Raw genomic sequence first — 20,817 nt, 5'->3', positions numbered from 1 at the left:
CTCCCCTTCAATAATCAGTAAATAACTGCTCGGTCTGGTGGTCTAGTGGTATGATTCTCGCTTAGGGAAAACCCTATAGCATTGCTTGCGAGAGGTCCCGGGTTCAATCCCCGGCCAGACCCTTCCTTTTGCCAGTTGGGCGTTTGGATGGCTGAAGACGTTGACTTGCTTTTTGCTCTGTGGCGCCTCTGGGTGTCTGTGTCAGTGATGGTGGCTGGTTGTATTGTCCTCGTTGGGCGCTATTGATTGATAGTTCAAGACGAAAAACGACCTTCTTTGTCGTTTTTAGCTCTCCACTGCCACTCATGGTCTGTCATGTGGGCTGAAAAGCTTCGACTAACTGTTTCAACAGAACAAACAACGGGCGAGTCTTTCATGTTGTCAACTCCCAAGTTAAGAATAACTGTCCTATTCATGGACAGCCTTCTTTGTCGGTTTGCTTTTGTTGCCTTCCAGATGGTGTGGAGCTCGGGAATTAGATTAGCACGCGCCATGGGCGTCGCGTAAAGCCCAGTCTTTCGAGTACGTAACAGAAAACCTGACCTCGATATGATGTGAGACGCAATAATTCGGACATGTTATCGCCCACCGGACCCTCCCATCTGCTCGCTTATTTACTGCTTTACAGCCCTGCGTCTCACGACTTCTGTCACCCTGACCCGGGATTAAATGTGTAATAAGAAAACGCATCATGATTTTAGGCCAAGACCTTGTCACTCAAACAAATTGGATTGATGCAAACGAAAGAGTAGACATTCATTCATTCATTCATTCATTGTTCCTCTCCCTTCCCATCCTCATCATTTTCCACATAAGACAAAACAAAACGAGTAAAACAACTTCTGTATTTAGCATCATCCCTTTCTCCTCTTTATCGTTTACACACGTGCATTGATCGCATTGAATTGTTCTTTGTCATCGGCTTAGACCCTTTTTTTTTTGTGCCAACGCTGCCTTGTTTTTTTTTCTTTGTTCTATCACCATGAACGCGCTCTTTGGCTTCCTCTCGTCACCGCTTAAGAAGCAGCCCGAGGGACCACCAACCGCCACAATGCCAGTTTCACAGCAGTCTCGAAATCCTTCACCCAGAAATCATCGAATCCCCAAACGCGCATCAAACCAGTTTTTAGAATCGGAAGGTCGCAGCCCTGTAAGTGCCAACTGTTGTTGCATCTACCCGCCCTGCTACACTGCCAGACTCTGTCGCGACTTCCCTCAGCAACACCTGCTCAGCACTTGTTGGTGATTATTTGACTGACTTTGTAATGGATAGCTCTCACGACGTAGTAACGTTTCTTCTACAACATCTGTACACGATACAACTGGCGATATCTCTATCACCAGCACAAGACGCGAGACCATCGCTACGATGCCCCCTCCCTCCAAAAAAACACCAAAACGAACATCAATGGGTGGTGTTCAGTCGTCTGTTACCAAACGATCCACCGCGTCTCAACGCGTCTCATCCTCCCCACGACCACGACCAACTAAAAGACAGCCGTCGGTCGAGCTTGGCGAAGACTCAGTCATCAGCACCAGCGACTCTCCCGCCCTCTCAAGCAGGGCGCGCAGTGCAAAGAACTCCCCTGCAGTGTCTGCTAGAAGCACACGCACCAGCGCCGCGAATTCTCCTGCGACATCCACCACCAAAAAGAGAGCGACTATGAAGCCTAACTTTACGGCGGTGAATAGTCCTCTTGCGGAGAGCGACCTTCCTCCTTCGCGCCGAACTCAACCAAGACCTAGACGATCCCAAGTTGTCCCCGAGCAAGAAGAAGAAGAAGAAGAGGAAGAGGGGGAGTCTGAGGCGTCTGAGGAGTCTGAGGAGGTAGAGTACGAAGAAGAGGGTCAGGAACCCCAGGTGCAGGAGCCAGAGGTGCAGGAGGCAGACGAAGAGAGCCTTGAGGAAGAGGACCTTGCGGAAGAGGAGCCTGGCCAAGAAATCGACCCAGGAGAGTCGTCGGTAGAGGAAGAGGAAGAAGAAGAGGCCGAGGAAGACGACGACCAAGAGCACGAGTTCGTGCAAATCATGGATTACCGTTGGGTTGGCGATAAGATTGAACTTCGTGTCGAGTGGTCTGATGGCGAGCGCACCTGGTCCCCCGAAGAGGTCTTCCACGAAGACAGCCCCGAAGCCCTCTTTGAGTTTTGGCGCAAACGTCCCGGTGGACGACCCGAAAACCCCGAGGACCCAGGCACGTATCTAGTCTTCGCCATCCGCAAACACAGAACCCAACGCAATAAGAAGCAGGTATTTGTGGAGTGGTTGGGTTACCCCATTTCCGAGGGTACTTGGGAGAGCCAAAACTACATTGAACAGGTTGCCTCGGATCATATGGACGACTACATGAGCAGGCTCAAGGGAACCAGCAAGGCCAAGACCGTAGCCAAGACCAGGGTTGCTGCACCACCCAAGAAGAAGGGTACTGCAAAGCCAGTCGCCAAGGGCAGAGGTAGACCCAAGGGTACAACAAAGTCAACCACCGCGACCTTGAACAAGACTCTAGGCAAGTCGCGAGTCACGAAACGCTAGGTGGAGATGGTGTCGTTCAGGGTGTGTTTACTGTACTACTAGAGGTTATTGAGACCATTACGGAGTGCGCGGTATTGCTTTATGTTGGACAGTTGAGAGGGAAAATTAGGTATATTGCCTTATGACGGGATGATTGTTTATACTGTGTTCAATTGACTAGAATTGTTTCTTTTGTTTTGATATTGCTTACTGCCTTGTTTCTTTTTTGTATCGCGGAGCCCGATAGCTCAAGCAGGTACCATATTGAATAGAACCAGTATTTTAATATGTCTTTTTAAAGCTTCTAGATTTAGATAATGTATTTTCCCAGTGCCAGTGACACGATTGTTGTGCTTCTATAAACTCCGTATGAACACGGAGTTTTGGCTGCTGACTGGGATCCATCAAAATCCTTCAGTAGTTATGGGGTCTAGTTGACGCTGACTGTATCCATCACAACTCATCTCACTCTCAATTAATCTTGATCGTTTCTTCATCCCAAATAATTTTGAAACTACCTCAAAAATGGCTTCTTCACCCAATATTTCCCATCGTATCCCTACAATCATCATTCTCGCCGTCCTCGCCATCTTCGGCCTTGACGCGCTCCTCCTCCAGCTCGAACGCAATGGCTGGATGGACATGTCACGTAGCATAACCCAAGACCCTCTTCCTCGCTTCTTACCCGACACAGATAGATTGATTGTCAAGCGATATACGGGAATCGGTCTACTTGATGAATTTTTCGCTTTTTCAAATATCGTCTGGGCGGCTGTGACTGATGGGTCCAGGCCGGAAGTGTCGCTTTTTATGATTTGCTTTGGTGGTCAGCTTATTGCTACGTTTATGGTGTTTGTCATTGAAGCTCAAAGAACTGTTGGATGGAGTCCACTCGTGCTCAAGTAAGTTATACCCTTTTTTTTTAAATATGGTCCGGTTGCTGATGGGTATTGTAGTGGTGCTGTTTGGTTGTGGGTTATTCAGTCTGTTGGCTTTGGCTTCATTGCGCCGGTATACTACGTCGTTCATCTGCTCTTGACGTCCAAAGCGTCATGGTCGCAGAGCGTTCATGTTCGCGATTATCTCAGCCTTCACACTGTTGTCCCGTCTTTCGTGTTGGGTTACTTTGTGCCCTGTATTTTCCTGGTGTATCCGTTCTCCAATTACAATGTTCGACAGTGGTCCAACGCAGTCTGGGCAATGGCTCCTTTCTACATCTTTATCCTCCAGACTGTGTTTACTGGTCTTCTCAAGAGGATGAGTGTCGGACAGGATGCGAATAGATCAAAGGTTGTGCTTGAGAAGGCTGCTTTGAGACATGCCTACGGCTTCGCATGGAACATTGCTGTGGTAAGCCAAATGACCACTTACGCAGTCCTCATCGCAGCGAGCGCTTTTCCGGATTTATTCCCCAACGGTATTGCGAGGTCGTTCACAGTGGAAAAAGTTTTTGTTCCCGATGCAGCACCTCATTCGTACGAACCCATGTCCAGCGCTGGCGCAGCGATGCACAACTTTCTGATCTACGATTTCGCTACTGGTTCTGTCGCGGGACTTATCTGGGGTCTTCAGCAGCTACTGGAAGTAAAGCCGGAATTGAAGAGCGGGGAGGAGAGGATGAATCTTGTTAGAGGTGTTGTTACGAGTGTTTTGCTTTCGGGTCCTGGTGGTGCGCTTGTTGCATTGATGCAGCATCGTGATGAGTCTGTTCTTAGTGCTGAGGCCAAGGCTGAGAAGACACAGTGATTGAAGAGAATTGAGTCAATGGGAATTGTGGTTTTGGAGACGAGAATGTAGTATATCGTTCAATCTTTATCTAGGCCTTCTCCTCTCTATTTTCGCCTAATGGAACATTTAGTCCATGACGTCCACTGTAGCCCGAGACTTCAGCTGGCTTCCACCCATTCTTCTGCAGTAGAGTCTCATCTTTAAGACGGTATACCTCAACCTTGAGAGGACGGCAGCACTTGATCATCTCTTCTTCACTATCCTCTCCAAAACCCCAAAGAGAAAGATCACCACCAGGACAGGTGCCTACCCGTGTTAACATCTTCCACTGTCAAATTGGGATAAGACTTACTCAATGCCATCAATAGATCCTGTTCAGCCAAGAACTCAATATGGTCACCCTTCTCAGCTGGACAAGGATTCATAAAGTATCGTCCTTGTTCATCTAGTCCAGTGACCTGGAAAATGTTAATCACATCGTGAACATCCTGTTCATTCAGCCCATACGGCAGTACAGCGCGAGTAAGGTTAGAATGGCACTGGAAGTTATACTGGCCACCGCTGAGGACGGTGTTGATGTAAGGGTCACATCGCGTGCCCAGCAGATCATGCACACGACCGCCGTGCTCATCAGTACCGTACCAATCCAAGCTGTCAGTAATGATAGTTGCTAGAGGACGCATGTATGGCAGGTTAGACCAGAGACGATCATAAGTTGAAACATGCGAAGCATGGAGCTGCTTAGTGCGACTCGCCCAGAAGCGTTCGCGAGGATTGTGGGCGTTCCAGATGTTCAAGTCGCCTGTGGAGGTGTAAGTGAGCTAAGCGAACAATATCAATTGTCTCTTACCAACTTGCGGTCCCTCAGGGGTACTGATCTTGACGATTGAACCAGCAGGTGCCTTCCATGCTTTTCCAGAGCGGATAGGAAGAGTAAACTCCTCGATAAGTTCACGGGGAGCTTCGCGGATGGTTGAGTAGAGGGTTTGATCGACGGTGAGCACGGAGCCGGGGCCCGGAAGGTACGCCGGGACGGGCTTCTTGATGGGTTGTCTGTTCTTGAGACGTTCGGCACCGTTGGAAGGCATTTTTACTTTATTTAATGGGTCTTTATTTTATCAAAAAGAGAGATTTAGGTACGAGGCTTTTACTCCTCGTTCTTCGGTTTTGTAGGTGGGACCTTTGATGCAGCAGATGACTGATGCTGCATTTTGGAGGACGCTACGGCTATAAGTCGGGGTGGGTATCCTATTCTTTTACATCTTGGCTTCAATTGCGATGCGCACTAAAGAGTCTTTGACTTTGCAATCTTTCAGATGTTCTTCAAGATACAAAGGGTGCAGGGTCCAAAGACTACCTTGCATGACAGCATTCGCTTTGCAATGCGACTTCGGCGGTCGGATTACAGTCAACTCGGTGAAAGAATCATTAAGCAGACCATTTGATCAGAATGTATTTCGACTGAGGCCATATGCAAGGTTGACATCCAGGGATGATGGATCGAATTGCGCTATCCCGTCTCTTGATCGTGACATGGAAATGAACATGTCATTCTTTATTGTCACGATCTGACATTCGTTAGTGCCAAAGATGAAGGCTGCTAGTCTGAGAGCTGAGAGATACTACAGTACTGTAATTCATCCGTCTAATTAACCATCAATGACTGTTGCAAATATTGTCACAACGAGATCTCATGTTTAATGACTCCACCCCGATAACGCTCAACGCTCATCGTCCGTCTGGGGTCAGACCATCGTCTCTGACGTCGAATACGTCACGTGGCACAAAATCTTTAAAAACCTGTTGCCCCTCATTGCCCCTCCATTGACCAACCCACCCCGCCTTACGACTCCTGCTTCTAGCTTCTCAATCACCAAAACCCATCCACCGAAACAACATCAATCATGTCCGAGGAAGCAAAGCCAGTCGTTCCAGAGGAGGGCGCTCCTCCCGCCGAGGGTGAGGCCGGCCCCTCCAAGAAGGCTCTCAAGAAGGCCGAGGCCAAGGCCAAGAAGGAGGCTCTCAAGGCCCAGCGCGCCGCTGAGCTCGCCGCCCAACAAGCTGCCGCCAAGTTGAGCCTCGAGGACGATCCCGCCAAGGATAGCTACGGAAACAAGCAGGTCACCGCCGAGTCCTTCAGCAGCGATGCCCAAGAGGTTGAGATCCGAAACCTCGATGAGTCGTACGATGGAAAGACCGTTATTGTCCGCGCCTGGCTCCAGAACTCGCGTGTTCAGAGCGCCAAGATGGGCTTCATCGAGCTTCGAAAGGGTGGAAACTGGGATATTCAGGGTGTCATCATGGCTACTGACAAGGAGCCTGTTGTTAGCAAGCCCATGGTCAAGTTCGTGACCAGCATCAGCCCTGAGAGTTACGTCGTTGTCCAAGCTACCGTCAAGAAGCCTCTTGAGCCCGTCAAGAGCTGCCGCGTTTCCACTCTTGAGCTTCACATTAACAAGTGCTACGTCCTCGCTCCTGCTCCCGCTGTGCTTGGTATGACCATGGATGCTGCTAGCCAGCCCATTGTCAACTTCAGCGATGAGAGCAAGGCCGGTGAGGAGGCTGAGAAGCCTGCCGAGACCACCTCCACCATTCCCTCCGCCAGCATGCTGACCCACCTCGACAACATTGCTATGCACAAACGAAGTCCCGTTCAGCAGGCCATCGCTGTAAGTGAGCTCAAAAACTGTCAATTGACTACCCATTAACACACCAAACAGGACATCCGTATCGAAGTTAAGCGACTCTTCCGCAACTACCTCGAGCCCCGCCACTTCAAGGAATTCGAGCCTCCCTGCCTTATCGGTGCCGCCTCCGAGGGTGGTGGTAACGTTTTCCGACTCCCATACTTTGGACAAGAGGCTTTCCTTGCCCAGTCTCCCCAGTTCTACAAGCAGTTCGAGATTGCTGGTGGCCGTGAGCGTGTTTTCAGCTCTGGACCTGTTTTCCGTGCTGAGAACTCCAACACTCCTAGACACATGACCGAGTTCACTGGTCTCGATCTGGAGATGGAGATCAAGGATTCTTACCTCGAGGTTCTTGACGTTCTTGAGGGTGTTCTCCTGTCCATCCTCCGTGGAATCCACGGTAAGTCTAACTGAACAGCCATGAAGACACTGTAGCTAATTATGTTCAATTGCAGAGCGATGCGCTGTCGAGATTGAGACCGTCCGATCCGTTTACGGCTCCGAGCCCCTCCTCCTCCCCGAGCCCGGCAAGGAGGTCCGCTTGACCTTTGCCGAAGCCCAGAAGCTCCTCCGAGAGGAAGGCCCTGCCGAGTTCGCCAACGTCCGCGACGACGAGGATATGAGCACTCCCCAGGAGAAGGCCCTGGGTGAGGTTGTCCGCAAGAAGTACAACACCGACTTTTACGTTATCGACAAGTTCCCCGAGACCGCCCGACCCTTCTACGCCAAGCTCGACGATGCCGGCACCACAGTCGGAGATGGAGTCCGCGTCACAAACGCTTTCGACATGTTTATCCGAGGACAAGAGGTTCTTTCCGGTGGTCAGCGTGTCAACAACCCCGACGAGCTTGAGGAGCGTATCCGCGCCAAGGAGATCGATCCCAAGAGCGACGGTATCAGGGAGTACCTGGCTGTCTTCCGACAAGTCGGTGTCCCTGCCCACGGCGGTGGTGGTTTCGGTCTCGATCGTATTGTCGCTTGGGCTCTGGCTCTTCCCAGTGTTCATCTCGCGGCTTACTACCCCCGTACGCCCAAGCGACTTGCACCATAAGGTAGTGCGTTTAGTCCTGGGTATGTTCAAAAAGACGGTGATGTAGATCGTGTAGGGCGTATGATGTTTGACGTGTGTTTATCTGGGTTTACATACAGACGTATATAATAAAAGCTTGATATACACTTTTGGAAACTGCATAAAGCTCAATATTAATTGATGTCGGTCATTCATAAGTCAAGGTACATTCTAGAAGTAATAGCCATCTACTCTTCCATCCGCTCAAAAAACAAAAGTTCATTCATCATCAAGAGTTCCACCAACCCATCAACTTCTGCATGGTTGTCTCCTCCGTCGTCGAATCACCCGCTGCTTGACCATTAGAATCCATAAAACCAGACACAAACGTCTTTCCCTGCAAACATCCCACATTCGACTGCTTCACCTCGCGTCCATCCCTCACAGCAGCGACAAGAATACAACTCGTCTCGTTAAACTTGGTACCCATATCAAAACCCGTCTCGAACCCGTAAACTTTGGCTTTACCTATCGGCGTCATCGCACTGCCGGGTTCGTACAGATACACATTGTAGGACTCAATGTCTGTTGCGCCGTTCCAGCTTACGTATCCGAGAACGGAATCTCCGGCTTTTTCGACGACGAGGGCTGGGGACCATGCCATGGGTGTACCTGTCCAGACGTCTTTGAAGGCACGATAACTTCGGATTGACTCGTCGTGTCCGAAGCGCGCTTGCCAGCGAAGATCATGACCGCCTTCAGGTCCATACTCGTGCACGACACCACCAGCGCCCCAGCTCATGAATGAGTTTCCGTTGCTGAGTCCGATCTGGTAGCTTCCATCTTGAGTAGCCACCTTTGCGCGATCAGGTGAAAGAATACGCAGAACCTCTGGCTTCTCATCAAGACGAGGTGGAAGTTTGAGCTTCAAAAGTAAACCTCGTGAATTTGTCTTTGTGAGATCCTCGGGACTGTTGTGGTTGTCAAACATGCTAATCACCATTCCTTGCGGCGAAGCCTCTAGCGCTCGAACGTGATTCTGCCATCGGAATCGTCCGTGAGGCGGCATAGCGCCAAAGTCTCCTCCCTTGGTGTTTCCTCTCAGTTCCCAGAGTACTCTACCCGTTGAGCGAGAGATGAGAAATACAGACCAGAAATTGCGACTGCTGATGAGGAAGGAATCGTGGTTGATGGCTTGAACTGAGTTCAAGTTGAAGAAGTCGTATGGTGACATGGGAGTACCACTTCCAGAGGCAGTGATGAGAGGAAGCATGGAATCTTCAGGCCAGAAATGATCGAGCGCACTCCAGCTAAAGAGAACTTCTTCAGTCTCAATGTCAATCTCGAAAAACATAGAGTCGGACACGAATCCTCTCTCTGAACCACCCATGGCAGTCAAGTTCCACGCAGTCGTGTTGTAAGCCGTGACCAAGATGGTTCCCCTCGTCGTCAACTCCTGCTCGTGAAAGTCTAATTGACCCTTGAACTTTTGCCCAAACATATTGTTGATGATAGCATCGAGATGAATAATTGTCTTTTCGTACTGATTGTTCATAATAACCACCTCTCCAAACCCATGCGCACCCTTTCTCGTCCCGCGCCACAGCGTAAGAAACTGCTCATTGTTGATATTCTGTACACGAAAGCCTTCCGAGTCAAGAGGTTCATCATCATGAGCGTAGATAAGTTCTGCGTTTTGTTTCATGATGAAAGAAGCAGCCTGCGCGATACCTTTGTCTTGTCCTGTAGATTGCGGCGTGATAAAGACGTATCCCTTTGAGAGTTCGCCCCCGTTGGGGTTCCATTCGATGTGAGGTGGTTTATGCGGCGAGCTCTTGAAGCGACGGAAGATGAATGTCTTTTCATTGCTGGGTTTGGTGATTTCGAAGTGACTCCATGAGCGAAACGTCTTGAAGCCATTTTTGTCGGTGGGTGGTTCGGCGGCCTTTTCCTCCTTTTCTTTTTTAAGTGCTTCTTTTTCTTTCTTCTCGGCAATTATTTTGGGGTTGGGTATGGTTTCTGATCGTTGTATTCTTGATGGTGGTGGTGGATTGACATCGTCTGTTTGAGGGACGGAGAAACAATACCACCAAAACAAAAGATTGAATGAGATGACAATGAATGCGACCTTTTTGGCCCAAGGTGAGCCAGATATGACAACCATGATGGCATAAAGAAAAATGCTGACCCCTAAGCAAGACAGACCCCAAAGGGTGGGCTGGCTGTGATATAAGGGCTGTTGGGACTACACGCAAGGGAGGAGGGGACTTGGTCCCTGGCATCAGGGTAGTAGAAACGTTGGCCGCTAGAAACATAAGAGACTAAATTCGTTGGTCACTTTATGCTCCCTAGACCATTTTGTTTCGTCTATTTATTTTTGTAGCCTAAAGCATAAAAGTCAACCCTTCTGCTATCTAGCCTGGTAAACTGTTATCCCGTATCTTTACCTTCAATTCTGGAATGGGAGCCCCTGTAAAGTGAGACATGCATTCCAAGAAAGCTGTCAAGGGGGGGCTGAACCAGAATCTCCCTTGAGACTCCGATGATGGTGATTGGCTGTGTTTCAGTTTGAGGATGGGATGTGGAAATAGAGCTGAAGCAAAAGAAATGCGATTTATTGCGATTAGGGACTTGGCTTGGGAATCCCATTGTTTTACAAGTTGCACTGGAATTTGCATATGGCTTCGCTTGGACGGTACATGTCGGTTAAGGATAAGTACTTTGGTAACCAATAGTAAAGGCAAGGTGACGGTTCCTGTTTTAACTGTTTTTATTCACTTTAAAGCTATGTCATATTCTCTACGCTAAGTCCCATCTCCTTCAACAACATAATACCGTCATCACTTGCTCTAGAATTCCACAGCAGCATGTCATGTCAGAGCAACACAGCAATTAAACCGTAGTAATTTACACTACCACGCTTTCTCATTGAATTTCCTAGTAACCATAGGACTTCCAAAGTTGAGCTTCCTAATCTTGCTAATTGACTCTGTTCTTCTCATTCTTGAAGCTCGCTCAATGTCGCCCTATCTTATTCATGGTGGCCATTGTGTACCTTCTCCCCCTTTTAGCTACTGCATTGCGTCAAACTGAACAGATAGATATAGAAGGAAACTTACAACGAACATAAACAGGATAGCCGCGTCAGCAATCATGACATCTGGGAGAACTGGTCCTATCCAAATCTAAAGTGCAATTGCAAAACGTCATCTCAAGAGCAATCACGGAAGTTACTGTAGTTGAGTAGAGCTCATAACCTACTAACGTTTGAGTATGGGATCTATACGTTGTCAACTAGAACATTCACTCTATCCTGAAGTACGGTAGTTGAGCCACAGGTGTGTTTTCCAGACTAGTCATAGGTCTAGATATGCCACTTTCTAAACACCCATGCTGGTGATGCTTTCCTACCTAGACAGCCACGCTGGCGATGCTTTCCTACCTTGACAGCCATACTGGTGATGCTTTCCTAGACAGCCATACTGGTGATGCTTTCCAAGATAGCCATACTGGTGATGCTCCTGCTGTTATTGTGCCCATTGTGTAGGTAGTCTAATGGGTATTTAAACTCGTCTTGTCCCTCGCTTCCTCGATTCTTCATGAGGGTGCAGTGGGCGGCGAGGTCGACAGCTGGGCTTCGAATCGCGAGTCGTCGTGATGGACCTGGCCTATCAAAGCATGTTAGCGAGCGGTGAAAAGGCGGCATGAAAAGAGGTCAACGAGAAACAAAAGGTAGATGGGCTTACATTTTGTCCAAGTGTGATGAGAATTCGATTACTCATACCGAGCGTTTCGGCTTCCGGTTTCTTTGTCTTTTGTCTTTGACTTTAGCTTTGGATTTGGCTTTGGCTTTTTCCCGAGATGAGAAGATGTAGAAAGTAAGTTGCTATTTCTAGGTTCAAGACTCAAGGAGTTAGACAAGTACCAGCGACGCACGGCAAGGCAGGCGCAGGCGCATAACGCGACTTCCTCATGGAGTAACACGCGACGAAATTCTTCAAACATTTTATGCTGCTTAGGCCATACGTCTTAGACTACTTACCTATTCTTATGCCCTAAGACCTATGATTTTAATGTTTTACCCACTATCTTGTCCCTGAAAGAGAGGCTTCTCTATCCACTTGTGTTGGAACGCAGTCTTGAGAGAAGAAGATTTGTTAAAAGTTTGATCCGCGCGGACAGATTAACCTTTATTACAAATCTAGAGGAAACTGAAAAGGCTTCGTCAAACTTAACCGTAATCAATACTTCTTCACTCCATAAAATACTTTCTAGTCCTCCACTTCCCTCATTTCATCCTTTCCAACTCACATTCTCCACCATCACCATCATGTCGTGGAACAATCTACCCCCTGAGCTGCGAAACCAGATCCTCAACTACATTGTTGAGGATTATTTTGCTTCAGTGGAAGAAGAAGACTGCCCCATTCTCACTCCATACACCACAGTATCTCGCGAGTGGCAACTTGTCTTTGAGACCATCACCTTTCAGAATATCTCCCTCGTCATTTACAAAGTTGGTGACTTTGATGATTTCGCCCGCTCCACAAGTGGCCACAACACTTATCGAAGACATCATATCCGCAACATCTCGATCATCATTGTTTTGCCTGGTTACCAGTGCCGGGACTGCGAGTGGCCTGAGAGCGCAGAAGAGATTGAGCAGAACAATCATGTCTTCACTCAATCGATGATGGCTCTTTTGGATGTTCTCTCAACTTGGACGCCAAATCGGCATCCGGATGGTTTGACCCTGGAACTCAATATCAAGTCGTCTTCGGACACGGAGCATCATTTTAACAATCACACGATGTTTGACCGCTACCCCCTCAAACACTGGAACTGGAACCATCGGTACCACAACAAACTCCGGTATCGAAGAATAGATAAGCGGTCTTGTAATGAAGTCAGCATGTGGACGAACGACGATCTTGTACGCCAGGGTTGTCGTGCCCTGGAAAGATACCTCGGGTCCGTATTGGAGTTCACCGATGTCCGTCTCCCTCGCGCCGAAGTTGTCACTTCCCTTTTACAAAGACTCCAGTTCAAACGACAACTGAGTCCTTTTGCGCTGCGGAAGTTGATGCAGGAAAGTTTCGTTCAGCTATCATCGCTCAGATTGGAACGCTGGTGTAGACCAACTACATCAGGAGAACAGAGGTACATCAAGGATTTCAAGAACCACTTCCTCCCATATCTGCCAGAAAGCCTTCACGTCTTCCAGTACTATGCTGAAAGACCCACGGGTTTAAATCTCACAAACAGGGGGAGAGTCAAACCACTGTGCACTTTGGACCTGTTATCTATCCAGGGACATTGCTTTAAGGAGGTTTCGGTTGTTGAACCGCAAGGCTCAGCTGTTTCCCTAGAGTGGTTAGAGTACATGGCAGCTACTTCTTTATCCCAACCGCTAATAACCACGAGTTGGCACATGCTTGAGAGAGTATGCTTCGATACAAAACTATTCTATCCTTACGAAAAAAACAATATCCCGCCTCACATCAATAGCTTGCTAAAAATATCAGCTTCGGTGGCCGAAATGATGCCCAATCTTCTTAGTTGGGAGATTTACGAGATTCCCTTTCCTTATGAAGGTCGCCTTTTCTGCTTCAGCGTTCAGTCATCATCGGCTGCTTCTATGTTATGGAAATACCGGTGGCCAAGAATATTCGGTGATTTAGCGCAAGGCTTTGCGTTTTCTCCCGAAGTCAAAAGCGCTTGGGACAAGGTTGCAATTCTACGTACCGGCAACAGCATCAATTGCCTGGTTGACGAGAATAATTCTAAGATGGATGATAAGGCCAGCACATCGTATGAGAATATGATGCACGGCAGTCTTCTTGACGATCATATTTTCGAGGTCGATCCGGTGCATCCTTTCACGGAGCAATTAGGTCGATGGTGGAAGGAAGATCAACTGTTGGATTTGATGTTAGATAGGTGGCTCTGACTGTTGAAACCGCACAGATGATCTTTTTAATACCAAAATCTTTCAGCATATTCTATGTATTCTGACTGTCTACTGAACTCTGTAACATAGGGAAAAGCTTGCTGTGCTGAACCAACTTTCTCGAAAGCTCCAACATGACTTCTTCTCATACTAAACATCTACCTTCTAATTGGTTCATACTGACCACTCTGGGGATTATATATACTGATAACACTAGAAGACGAGCTCAACGATGTATTGAAGCTCTTGTTGGTCCTGTTGGTCCGCGGTCGATGATGGACCAGTGTATGAGGTCTCCGCTGCTGGTAATAATGCATCGGAGGTGGATACTGTATAAATGATTGACTTCTGTACTGAGACTTTGGATAATGAAAGTAAGGTCCACGATTTCTCAAATTTGCATGTGAAGGAAGAAATGGTGGTGGCTGCATATATCGAGGAGGTGTCTGTGGTGGATATCGAGACAAAGGCTTGGAAGGTGTAACGACGATAGTCTCAGGATCTGGTAGATCATCTTTGGATACAACAGCCAGTTGTCGAGGATGGAAAATGTTGAAAAGACAGGTAATGATGAAAATAGATCCAGCGTCGAAAACGTAAAAGTATATCTCGGTACCTTGGACAACGCCGAGAGGACCTGTGGCATACTCTATGACACGATATACGGATCTAACGAGAATAAGGCCGCAAGATATATAAAGAACGAGTATCCAGCGTCTCCAGGGCATGGTAATGAGAGAGCTTTGACGTGTTGGGGCTTCAAGAACGCGGGTGTAAGCTATATGGAGAACGGAACTGAAGAAGCCGAAGAAGTAGACGTGGAATGAGAGACCACCCACGATGATGAGCTGGGCTGTTCTCTGTTGAGACACGTCTATGGCATCGACTAAATAGGCAGCACCTATTTATTATTAGAGTAGTACAGCATTGGTTATGTCTGTTTGACTTACCTGTCAGTTGTGCTGCAAGTGAGATCAAGTCTCCAAAGATAAAGACCTTGGGCAGGACTTTGACGGGAACAAGAGAGTGTATATCTGCATCCAAAAGAATGATAATCTTGCTAAGAGTCATATAGATTGTAGCAAGCATCAAAAATGGACCTGAAATGAGTGTAAAAGTCTGGATTGCATAAGGGAGGGTCGACCAATTTGGCGATTCTTGTGACGACCACACTCGGCATCCATATCCAACAGTTTCAACTGTGAATTGTCAGTACTTCATCGTTAATTCTAAATAAAGGATACTCGCCCGCACAACCCAGAAGGAAAGGAATAAAGAACCAAGTCCTACATCGAACCATCTGCATCAAACAAACCAACGTAGAAGCAAAACACAAGCCCAAAACGACGAGGGCGGGTATAAAAGAGGGTTCATAATGGTACAGCTTGGTTGCTGCCATAATTAATGAATGGTTTACCAGCCTTTATCACAAGGCCAGTAGTAGAAAGGAGTGACTTTTGTCAGAGGCAAGTAAAACAAAGTGACATTTTTAAATGAGACAAGATGGGATCGGGAAGATGTTTTTGTCTCGGGAGGAAGAAAAGGTGTGGACATGACGGAGATAATAAGTCTTGAAAATATTGAACGCATTAGGAAGAGGAATAAATAATAATAGTAATTTCTTGATTTTTGATGGAGATTGTTGTCTTGGCTGGTGATGAATGCGGATGAGGGAGCTGTTTCCGGTCCGACCCACTATCTGGATGCAGTTGTTGGAGTTTTTCTTTACTCTATGCTGTAGGATGGGTTTTCGGATATAGTACCGATTTTTGATTGGAATGACGGATTAGGAAAAGATTGTTACAGTAGATAACGGCTGTGCCTGAACCGGCGCTTGGTTCCTGGATTTGTGGACATGTCGATCGATCAAGATCTGAGATACGAGTCTGTAGAGACAAACTCAACGGGCTTGGGCTTGATTCAAGACACATGGAACATGGAAGGAGGGCGTGATGAATCTTGAATTAACTCTCACGATCTGTTTGACTAATGTTGGCTGCCATGGGATTCGATTGCCTCCAGGCACACAGTATCTTAGCTACAGAGTAAGGTCTCAGATTTTGAAGATAGTGAACACACGATACCTAGTAATTGTCACACAGAATTCGCTTATGGTGGAGACGATACTTCCGCTTACAACAATCGCCAACAAAGATATATTTTATTGTCATTTACTTGTCCAGAGTTGGGCATATATGCTCGTATTAGAAACGTCTATTGACTTATTTCATACAAGAACACCGGATATTCATTAAATATCGCATTCTTGAATAAAGAGTATCCAGTTATTAAATGTCGTGTTTGTTACTCAAGCAAGCCACGATGACGCTCACGTGGCAGTCTTGGTCGTACTCCTCTTTGTTACCGCTTGTTTTTTGTTAACACAAACGAGAACTTGGATTCTTATTATTACACCTGAAACATTTCAAGACCAGCTGAAATGACTAGAGTTCATATCTTGCGCCATGGACAAGCCCGTCACAAGTGTGTATCTCTCTAAATTCCAACAACAAGACTAAAAGCTGACACGCAGCAGCGTAGAAAGAGGCTATCCACACCGCGACCCTCCCCTCACAGACCTAGGCACACGACAAGCCAAAAACGTCCAACAAACCCTCAAAGTGAAACCCGATCTGATCATCGTGTCGCCCATGACAAGAACAATCCAAACAATGTATATTGTGTTTCGATATCTTCTCATTACAGAAGATACAGAGATTCAGGTCTGGCCTGACTTACGCGAGGCCCACGACGCTCCCTGCAACAAGGGCGTTGCGCGTGCAGACTTGGCGGCAAAGTTTCCCCATCTTGACTTGTCAGGGTGTCCAGAGCGCTGGGATTTTCCGGCTCATACCCCTGGAGATGCGACGGTACGTGCCGAGAAGGTTCGGCAGAGGGTTAGGGAGATTGCCAAGGCGGGGAAATACAAGGATATTGTGCTTGTAACGCATCGGGGATTTGCTGCATTCATGGTTCAAGGTGAACGGTTTAGTGTTTGTGGTGAGAGATCTCTCAACTACTGGTCACGACATTGTGCTAATTAATGGTTATAGAATACAGATCTTATCGATTTGCAGAAACTGACGAGATTGATGAAAACAAGAGATTTGGTACAAATGTGGACACATGTGTTAAACAGGATTTTGGGCCTACTCTTTTGATACCACTGGCTGAGAGAAGACGGAGAAGTAGGTAGGGCTGATATGGTTTCTTACCAAAGTCCCGTCATAGAGTTTGGGGTCCGGGGAAAGATCAACGATGGGAACAAAGTCTTCCGTCTCACTCAGCATATGGGTATTGAAAGATGAACCAATCATTCACAGTACATGATGTCGCCACCACGTCACGTAGTGCCATTACCACACAACAAATATTACTCTCTTTTCTGCCTCATGATCACAAGCTATTTTCACAAAGTTCCCAGATCCAACCTTATCTTTAACATGAAACGGAATGAACCGATCTAATAAACAACAATAGATACATGATTGGACACATAAGGATCGTCAAACTCAATCTCCACTACGAGCTCGAAATAGAGGACAAGCCGTTTAACTAACAGATTGTCTACAGTCAGCTAGCAGTGTGGCTAAGCTGAAATATCGATAGTGCGCTGCGCTGAGTGAGCTTAGGTTCTATTTACAACATCATGGCGTTAGTTACCGTCAGCAAAGCCACTCTCGGGCTCCATTAGAATGTAAGCACTAGCAGGGCTGAGCTTACTCGCTCGGCATCACGGCAACCCTCTTGTTTGATCTAGGGAATCTTTAAAACAAGCTTACCTTCGTTTCCTTATTTTATTATTCTGTTTCGTCTGTGTCTTTTTTAATACCTAGTCATACAAGCGATTTGCCTCAGATATCCATCATGGCTTCAGCACGCCCACTACTCTACGTAGCCCTCGCACTTCTCATGGTAGTCTCCATCATCGAACTGTCCTTCATCTCTAGCATGGTCGGTTGGTTGCACAGTACTGCGAGCGGAACTTTCTCTTTCGAATGGCAGGGCAAAGAATACCAACTCAAAGGCGAGCCGGCAAACCTCATCGTCGATCAGGGTCATACAAGCAACGGTGCCGCAGGAACAGCATTCATTCCTATCGGCTGCGGTGGTATTCTCGCTCTCTGGCTCCGAAACAGACATAACCCTGGAAAATTCAGCCGCTTCTTCTACAACTTTTGGCTTGTCTTCAATGTCCTTAGTCTTCTACTTGTCCTTTCGGCTCTTATCTACACCTTTGTCGTTACAACCGAGCACAACGGACAGAGCATCATCCCCAGCGTCGCAGCCAAGCTTAATGATGGTCAAAAATACCCTCTAGAGTCATGGACGCCACAGAATTGGTTCTCGGCTCTTCTTGATCTGAACCTTAGCGACTCAAGCCAGAGAAGCGACATTGAACATCATCTGCGACTCATGAAGGGTTGGCAGTACAACCTCATTCCGTTCTTCGTCATTCACCTTGCGGAGACTGGGCTTGCGCTTTGGGACGCTATGCAGCGACGACATGAGTTTAACCCAGCTTATGCACCAGCCAAGCGTGATTACGGATCTGCTTGATGGGTTGGGCAGTAGGATATTCGTTTATTCATGGAGGTGTTATTGTTTGGGAATAAGCAAGGATCAAAATGTAGCGCATACATAAACGACTTTTAATTATATATAATGGCATATGCTAAATGCCAATTCACCTTCTCAATTGGTTTTAGAGTCTCGTACCCGAGTCAAAGTGATTACAAATCCCGCATGTCAATTCTAGGGCGGAAATAAGTGAGTCACCTTTCCGCACTTTGACGGGGCATCTCAACACTATAAAATGCACAAATAGACCTCAAGTTCTTTTATCCTTGAGACTTTACTCATCGTTACTCATAAGAAAATGACATATACACTTTTCATTGGCAACAAACGTTACTCCTCTTGGTCCATGCGACCCTGGGTTCTCCTCAAAGCCCTCGACATTCCCTTCGAAGAGAAACTAAACTTGTTCAAACCCGGTCTCCGCCAACCAGACTTCCTCGCATTTTCCCCATCTGGAAAAGTCCCCTGTCTTCACGACGCTGAAACCTCAATCGTCGTCTGGGACTCGCTCGCCATTTGCGAGTACATCGCTGAGAAGTATCCCGCAGCTTGGCCATCTGATATCTCCGCACGCGCCTTTGCACGATGTGCTGCTGCCGAGGTGCACTCTGGCTTTGATGCCATTCGTGACGAGTGCTCCATGAATGTCGGTCTCCGAATTGAGTTGGGTGAACCGAGTGAAAAGCTTCAAAGAGATATTGATCGCTTCACTGCGCTTTTCGAACAGGGATTGGAAAAGTTTGGTGGACCGTGGTTGGCTGGTGACAAGTTTACTATCGTGGATGCTATGTATGCACCCATTGCATCCAGGTTCAAGACGTATGGTATTGAGTTGGATGGTGCGGCGAAAGAGTATGCTGATAGGTTATTTGAGCATCCTGTTGTTCAGGAATGGATTCAGGGTGGTATTAAGGAGACTAGCAGGGAGCCTTTTCATGAGGAGGATTGTTTGAGAGGGCGCAAGATGTTGAAGGACCTGACCAAGGAGTAGGGATCCTGATACATTATAATAGTCACTCAAGTATATTGTACAACTTGGGTTCTATATAATATGCGCTTACTGAAGACAGACAATCGAATATCGGGGTTGAGTCTTTCCTAACCGGCGTAGCTATGTCTGTGCCTTTAAGCGTCGGGAAATCTTTGTGCGAACTCTATAAACACGGGTGATTCGGCCTGACGCTTCATGAACTATTCCAACTTGTTGACGTTAACCATTCTGTCGAAAGGTGTAAGCTGTTAGACAATACTTTCGAAGTTAGTATCACGGGGTATAGATGCTAGAAACTTCAGCCAGAAGTGCCCCAGGGTATCGGAAACATTGGCCGCTATGAGTACAAGAGACGAAATTATTAGGTCACTTTATGTCCCTTAGACTATGGTTCTTAGACTACTTATTGTTATATCCTAAGTCTTAGGGGGCCATTTCTTATGCTACCCACTAGAGCACGTCCAATCCCGCTCACGTTATAGTTATATGTCAGAACTGATTTATTTCAATATCGATTAATTATGTAGTTTTACTATATTAAGAAGTTATTCCTTATTCTAAGATTTATAATCGCGTTTAACTATATAGGTTGAGCTCTTTTGAAACCACCAGCGGAAGAATGTGATGCGATCCAGGGGAGGACCAAGACCCTCCTCGCTGCAACAAGCATGGAAGATGTAGTGTAGGCCACCATTCTTAGATTCCTTGAGAAGCTTGTCAATATGCTCAACACCTAGGCCTACAATTTCGCCTCCGGGTTGGAGCTTCTTGGAATGCCTTGCTGGGGATGGGGTCATTGGCGCGTCATCGGCGAGTGCGGCAATCTGCTTAATTAGCTTCGACTTTGTGCCAAAAAAAGGCAGGCGTAGTAGGGTGAAGCAGTTTGATCGTTCATGGGTCGAAAGCCGTGATCACTCCGGCGCGGTGCTCGCCGAAGTTCATCGTCGACTCACTGTTTTCTTGCAACCCTTGGATTGTCAGAGTTGCTGATGGATCAGCAACCGCTCGCGTGGCCTGATCGAGGTTGCTGAGGTCTGGACGGTTGAACAAGCTGTCGGCGTAGCTTCGTCCCATTTGCTGCAGGAGGATACCATCAGGATTGTGTTTCCTGTATGGACACTCCTCAATTCGGACAATGCTTGGAAGCATGCCATCAGAAGGGTAGGTGGTTTTGCCATCAGGTGTTTGGGGAGCAGTTTTCATGGTGCGCCGAATGTAGAAACTCTTCAGCAGTGACTTGACGACCTTGCAGGGTATCAGAAACATTGGCCACTGGAAAAATAAGAGACGAAATTAGTGGGCCACTTTATGCTCTTTAGGCTATAGCTCTTAGACAATTTAGTTTTGTAGCCTAAGACT

The 20,817-nt window shown here is 47.2% G+C and overlaps 11 protein-coding genes and 1 non-coding gene across 12 annotated transcripts; 8 read left to right on the top strand and 4 right to left on the bottom strand.

Annotated features, from left to right (window-relative positions):
* Positions 1-31: 31 nt before the first annotated feature.
* On the top strand, positions 32-122 carry FPOAC1_007027. Its single transcript has one exon. It is a non-coding gene; the product is annotated as a tRNA-Pro (tRNA).
* An 860-nt stretch (positions 123-982) lies between these two features.
* On the top strand, positions 983-2,533 carry FPOAC1_007026 (uncharacterized protein; the record flags this gene model as incomplete). Its single annotated transcript, XM_044851497.1, has 2 exons — positions 983-1,150; positions 1,274-2,533. 2 exons carry the CDS (start codon positions 983-985, stop codon positions 2,531-2,533), a joined length of 1,428 nt encoding a protein of 475 aa, XP_044710209.1.
* Positions 2,534-3,037: 504 nt separating this feature from the next.
* Positions 3,038-4,258, top strand: FPOAC1_007025 (uncharacterized protein; the record flags this gene model as incomplete). Its single annotated transcript, XM_044851496.1, has 2 exons — positions 3,038-3,414; positions 3,469-4,258. The coding sequence occupies 2 exons, from the start codon at positions 3,038-3,040 to the stop codon at positions 4,256-4,258; spliced, it is 1,167 nt and encodes a 388-aa protein (XP_044710208.1).
* Positions 4,259-4,328: 70 nt separating this feature from the next.
* Positions 4,329-5,328, bottom strand: FPOAC1_007024 (uncharacterized protein; the record flags this gene model as incomplete). Its single annotated transcript, XM_044851495.1, has 3 exons — positions 4,329-4,546; positions 4,593-5,042; positions 5,091-5,328. The coding sequence occupies 3 exons, from the start codon at positions 5,326-5,328 to the stop codon at positions 4,329-4,331; spliced, it is 906 nt and encodes a 301-aa protein (XP_044710207.1).
* An 816-nt stretch (positions 5,329-6,144) lies between these two features.
* FPOAC1_007023 (uncharacterized protein) lies at positions 6,145-7,978 on the top strand (the record flags this gene model as incomplete). The annotated part of the gene is made up of 3 exons (XM_044851494.1): positions 6,145-6,909; positions 6,961-7,327; positions 7,383-7,978. The coding sequence occupies 3 exons, from the start codon at positions 6,145-6,147 to the stop codon at positions 7,976-7,978; spliced, it is 1,728 nt and encodes a 575-aa protein (XP_044710206.1).
* Positions 7,979-8,225: 247 nt separating this feature from the next.
* Positions 8,226-10,100, bottom strand: FPOAC1_007022 (uncharacterized protein; the record flags this gene model as incomplete). Its single annotated transcript, XM_044851493.1, has 1 exon — positions 8,226-10,100. One exon carries the CDS (start codon positions 10,098-10,100, stop codon positions 8,226-8,228), a length of 1,875 nt encoding a protein of 624 aa, XP_044710205.1.
* A 2,166-nt stretch (positions 10,101-12,266) lies between these two features.
* FPOAC1_007021 (uncharacterized protein) lies at positions 12,267-13,886 on the top strand (the record flags this gene model as incomplete). The annotated part of the gene is made up of 1 exon (XM_044851492.1): positions 12,267-13,886. The coding sequence occupies one exon, from the start codon at positions 12,267-12,269 to the stop codon at positions 13,884-13,886; it is 1,620 nt and encodes a 539-aa protein (XP_044710204.1).
* Positions 13,887-14,099: 213 nt separating this feature from the next.
* Positions 14,100-15,285, bottom strand: FPOAC1_007020 (uncharacterized protein; the record flags this gene model as incomplete). Its single annotated transcript, XM_044851491.1, has 4 exons — positions 14,100-14,215; positions 14,272-14,787; positions 14,837-15,085; positions 15,177-15,285. The coding sequence occupies 4 exons, from the start codon at positions 15,283-15,285 to the stop codon at positions 14,100-14,102; spliced, it is 990 nt and encodes a 329-aa protein (XP_044710203.1).
* A 1,041-nt stretch (positions 15,286-16,326) lies between these two features.
* On the top strand, positions 16,327-16,930 carry FPOAC1_007019 (uncharacterized protein; the record flags this gene model as incomplete). The annotated part of the gene is made up of 2 exons (XM_044851490.1): positions 16,327-16,370; positions 16,420-16,930. The coding sequence occupies 2 exons, from the start codon at positions 16,327-16,329 to the stop codon at positions 16,928-16,930; spliced, it is 555 nt and encodes a 184-aa protein (XP_044710202.1).
* Positions 16,931-17,753: 823 nt separating this feature from the next.
* On the top strand, positions 17,754-18,446 carry FPOAC1_007018 (uncharacterized protein; the record flags this gene model as incomplete). The annotated part of the gene is made up of 1 exon (XM_044851489.1): positions 17,754-18,446. One exon carries the CDS (start codon positions 17,754-17,756, stop codon positions 18,444-18,446), a length of 693 nt encoding a protein of 230 aa, XP_044710201.1.
* Positions 18,447-18,765: 319 nt separating this feature from the next.
* Positions 18,766-19,458, top strand: FPOAC1_007017 (uncharacterized protein; the record flags this gene model as incomplete). The annotated part of the gene is made up of 1 exon (XM_044851488.1): positions 18,766-19,458. The coding sequence occupies one exon, from the start codon at positions 18,766-18,768 to the stop codon at positions 19,456-19,458; it is 693 nt and encodes a 230-aa protein (XP_044710200.1).
* Positions 19,459-20,015: 557 nt separating this feature from the next.
* On the bottom strand, positions 20,016-20,661 carry FPOAC1_007016 (uncharacterized protein; the record flags this gene model as incomplete). The annotated part of the gene is made up of 2 exons (XM_044851487.1): positions 20,016-20,282; positions 20,374-20,661. 2 exons carry the CDS (start codon positions 20,659-20,661, stop codon positions 20,016-20,018), a joined length of 555 nt encoding a protein of 184 aa, XP_044710199.1.
* Between the last annotated feature and the right edge of the window lie 156 nt (positions 20,662-20,817).

Source organism: Fusarium poae, chromosome 2 (genome assembly GCF_019609905.1).
Source record: "Fusarium poae strain DAOMC 252244 chromosome 2, whole genome shotgun sequence".
Taxonomy (NCBI): domain Eukaryota; kingdom Fungi; phylum Ascomycota; class Sordariomycetes; order Hypocreales; family Nectriaceae; genus Fusarium; species Fusarium poae.
The sequence above is the reverse complement of the archived record's forward strand: the minus strand, read 5'-3'. Positions and strand labels throughout refer to the sequence as shown.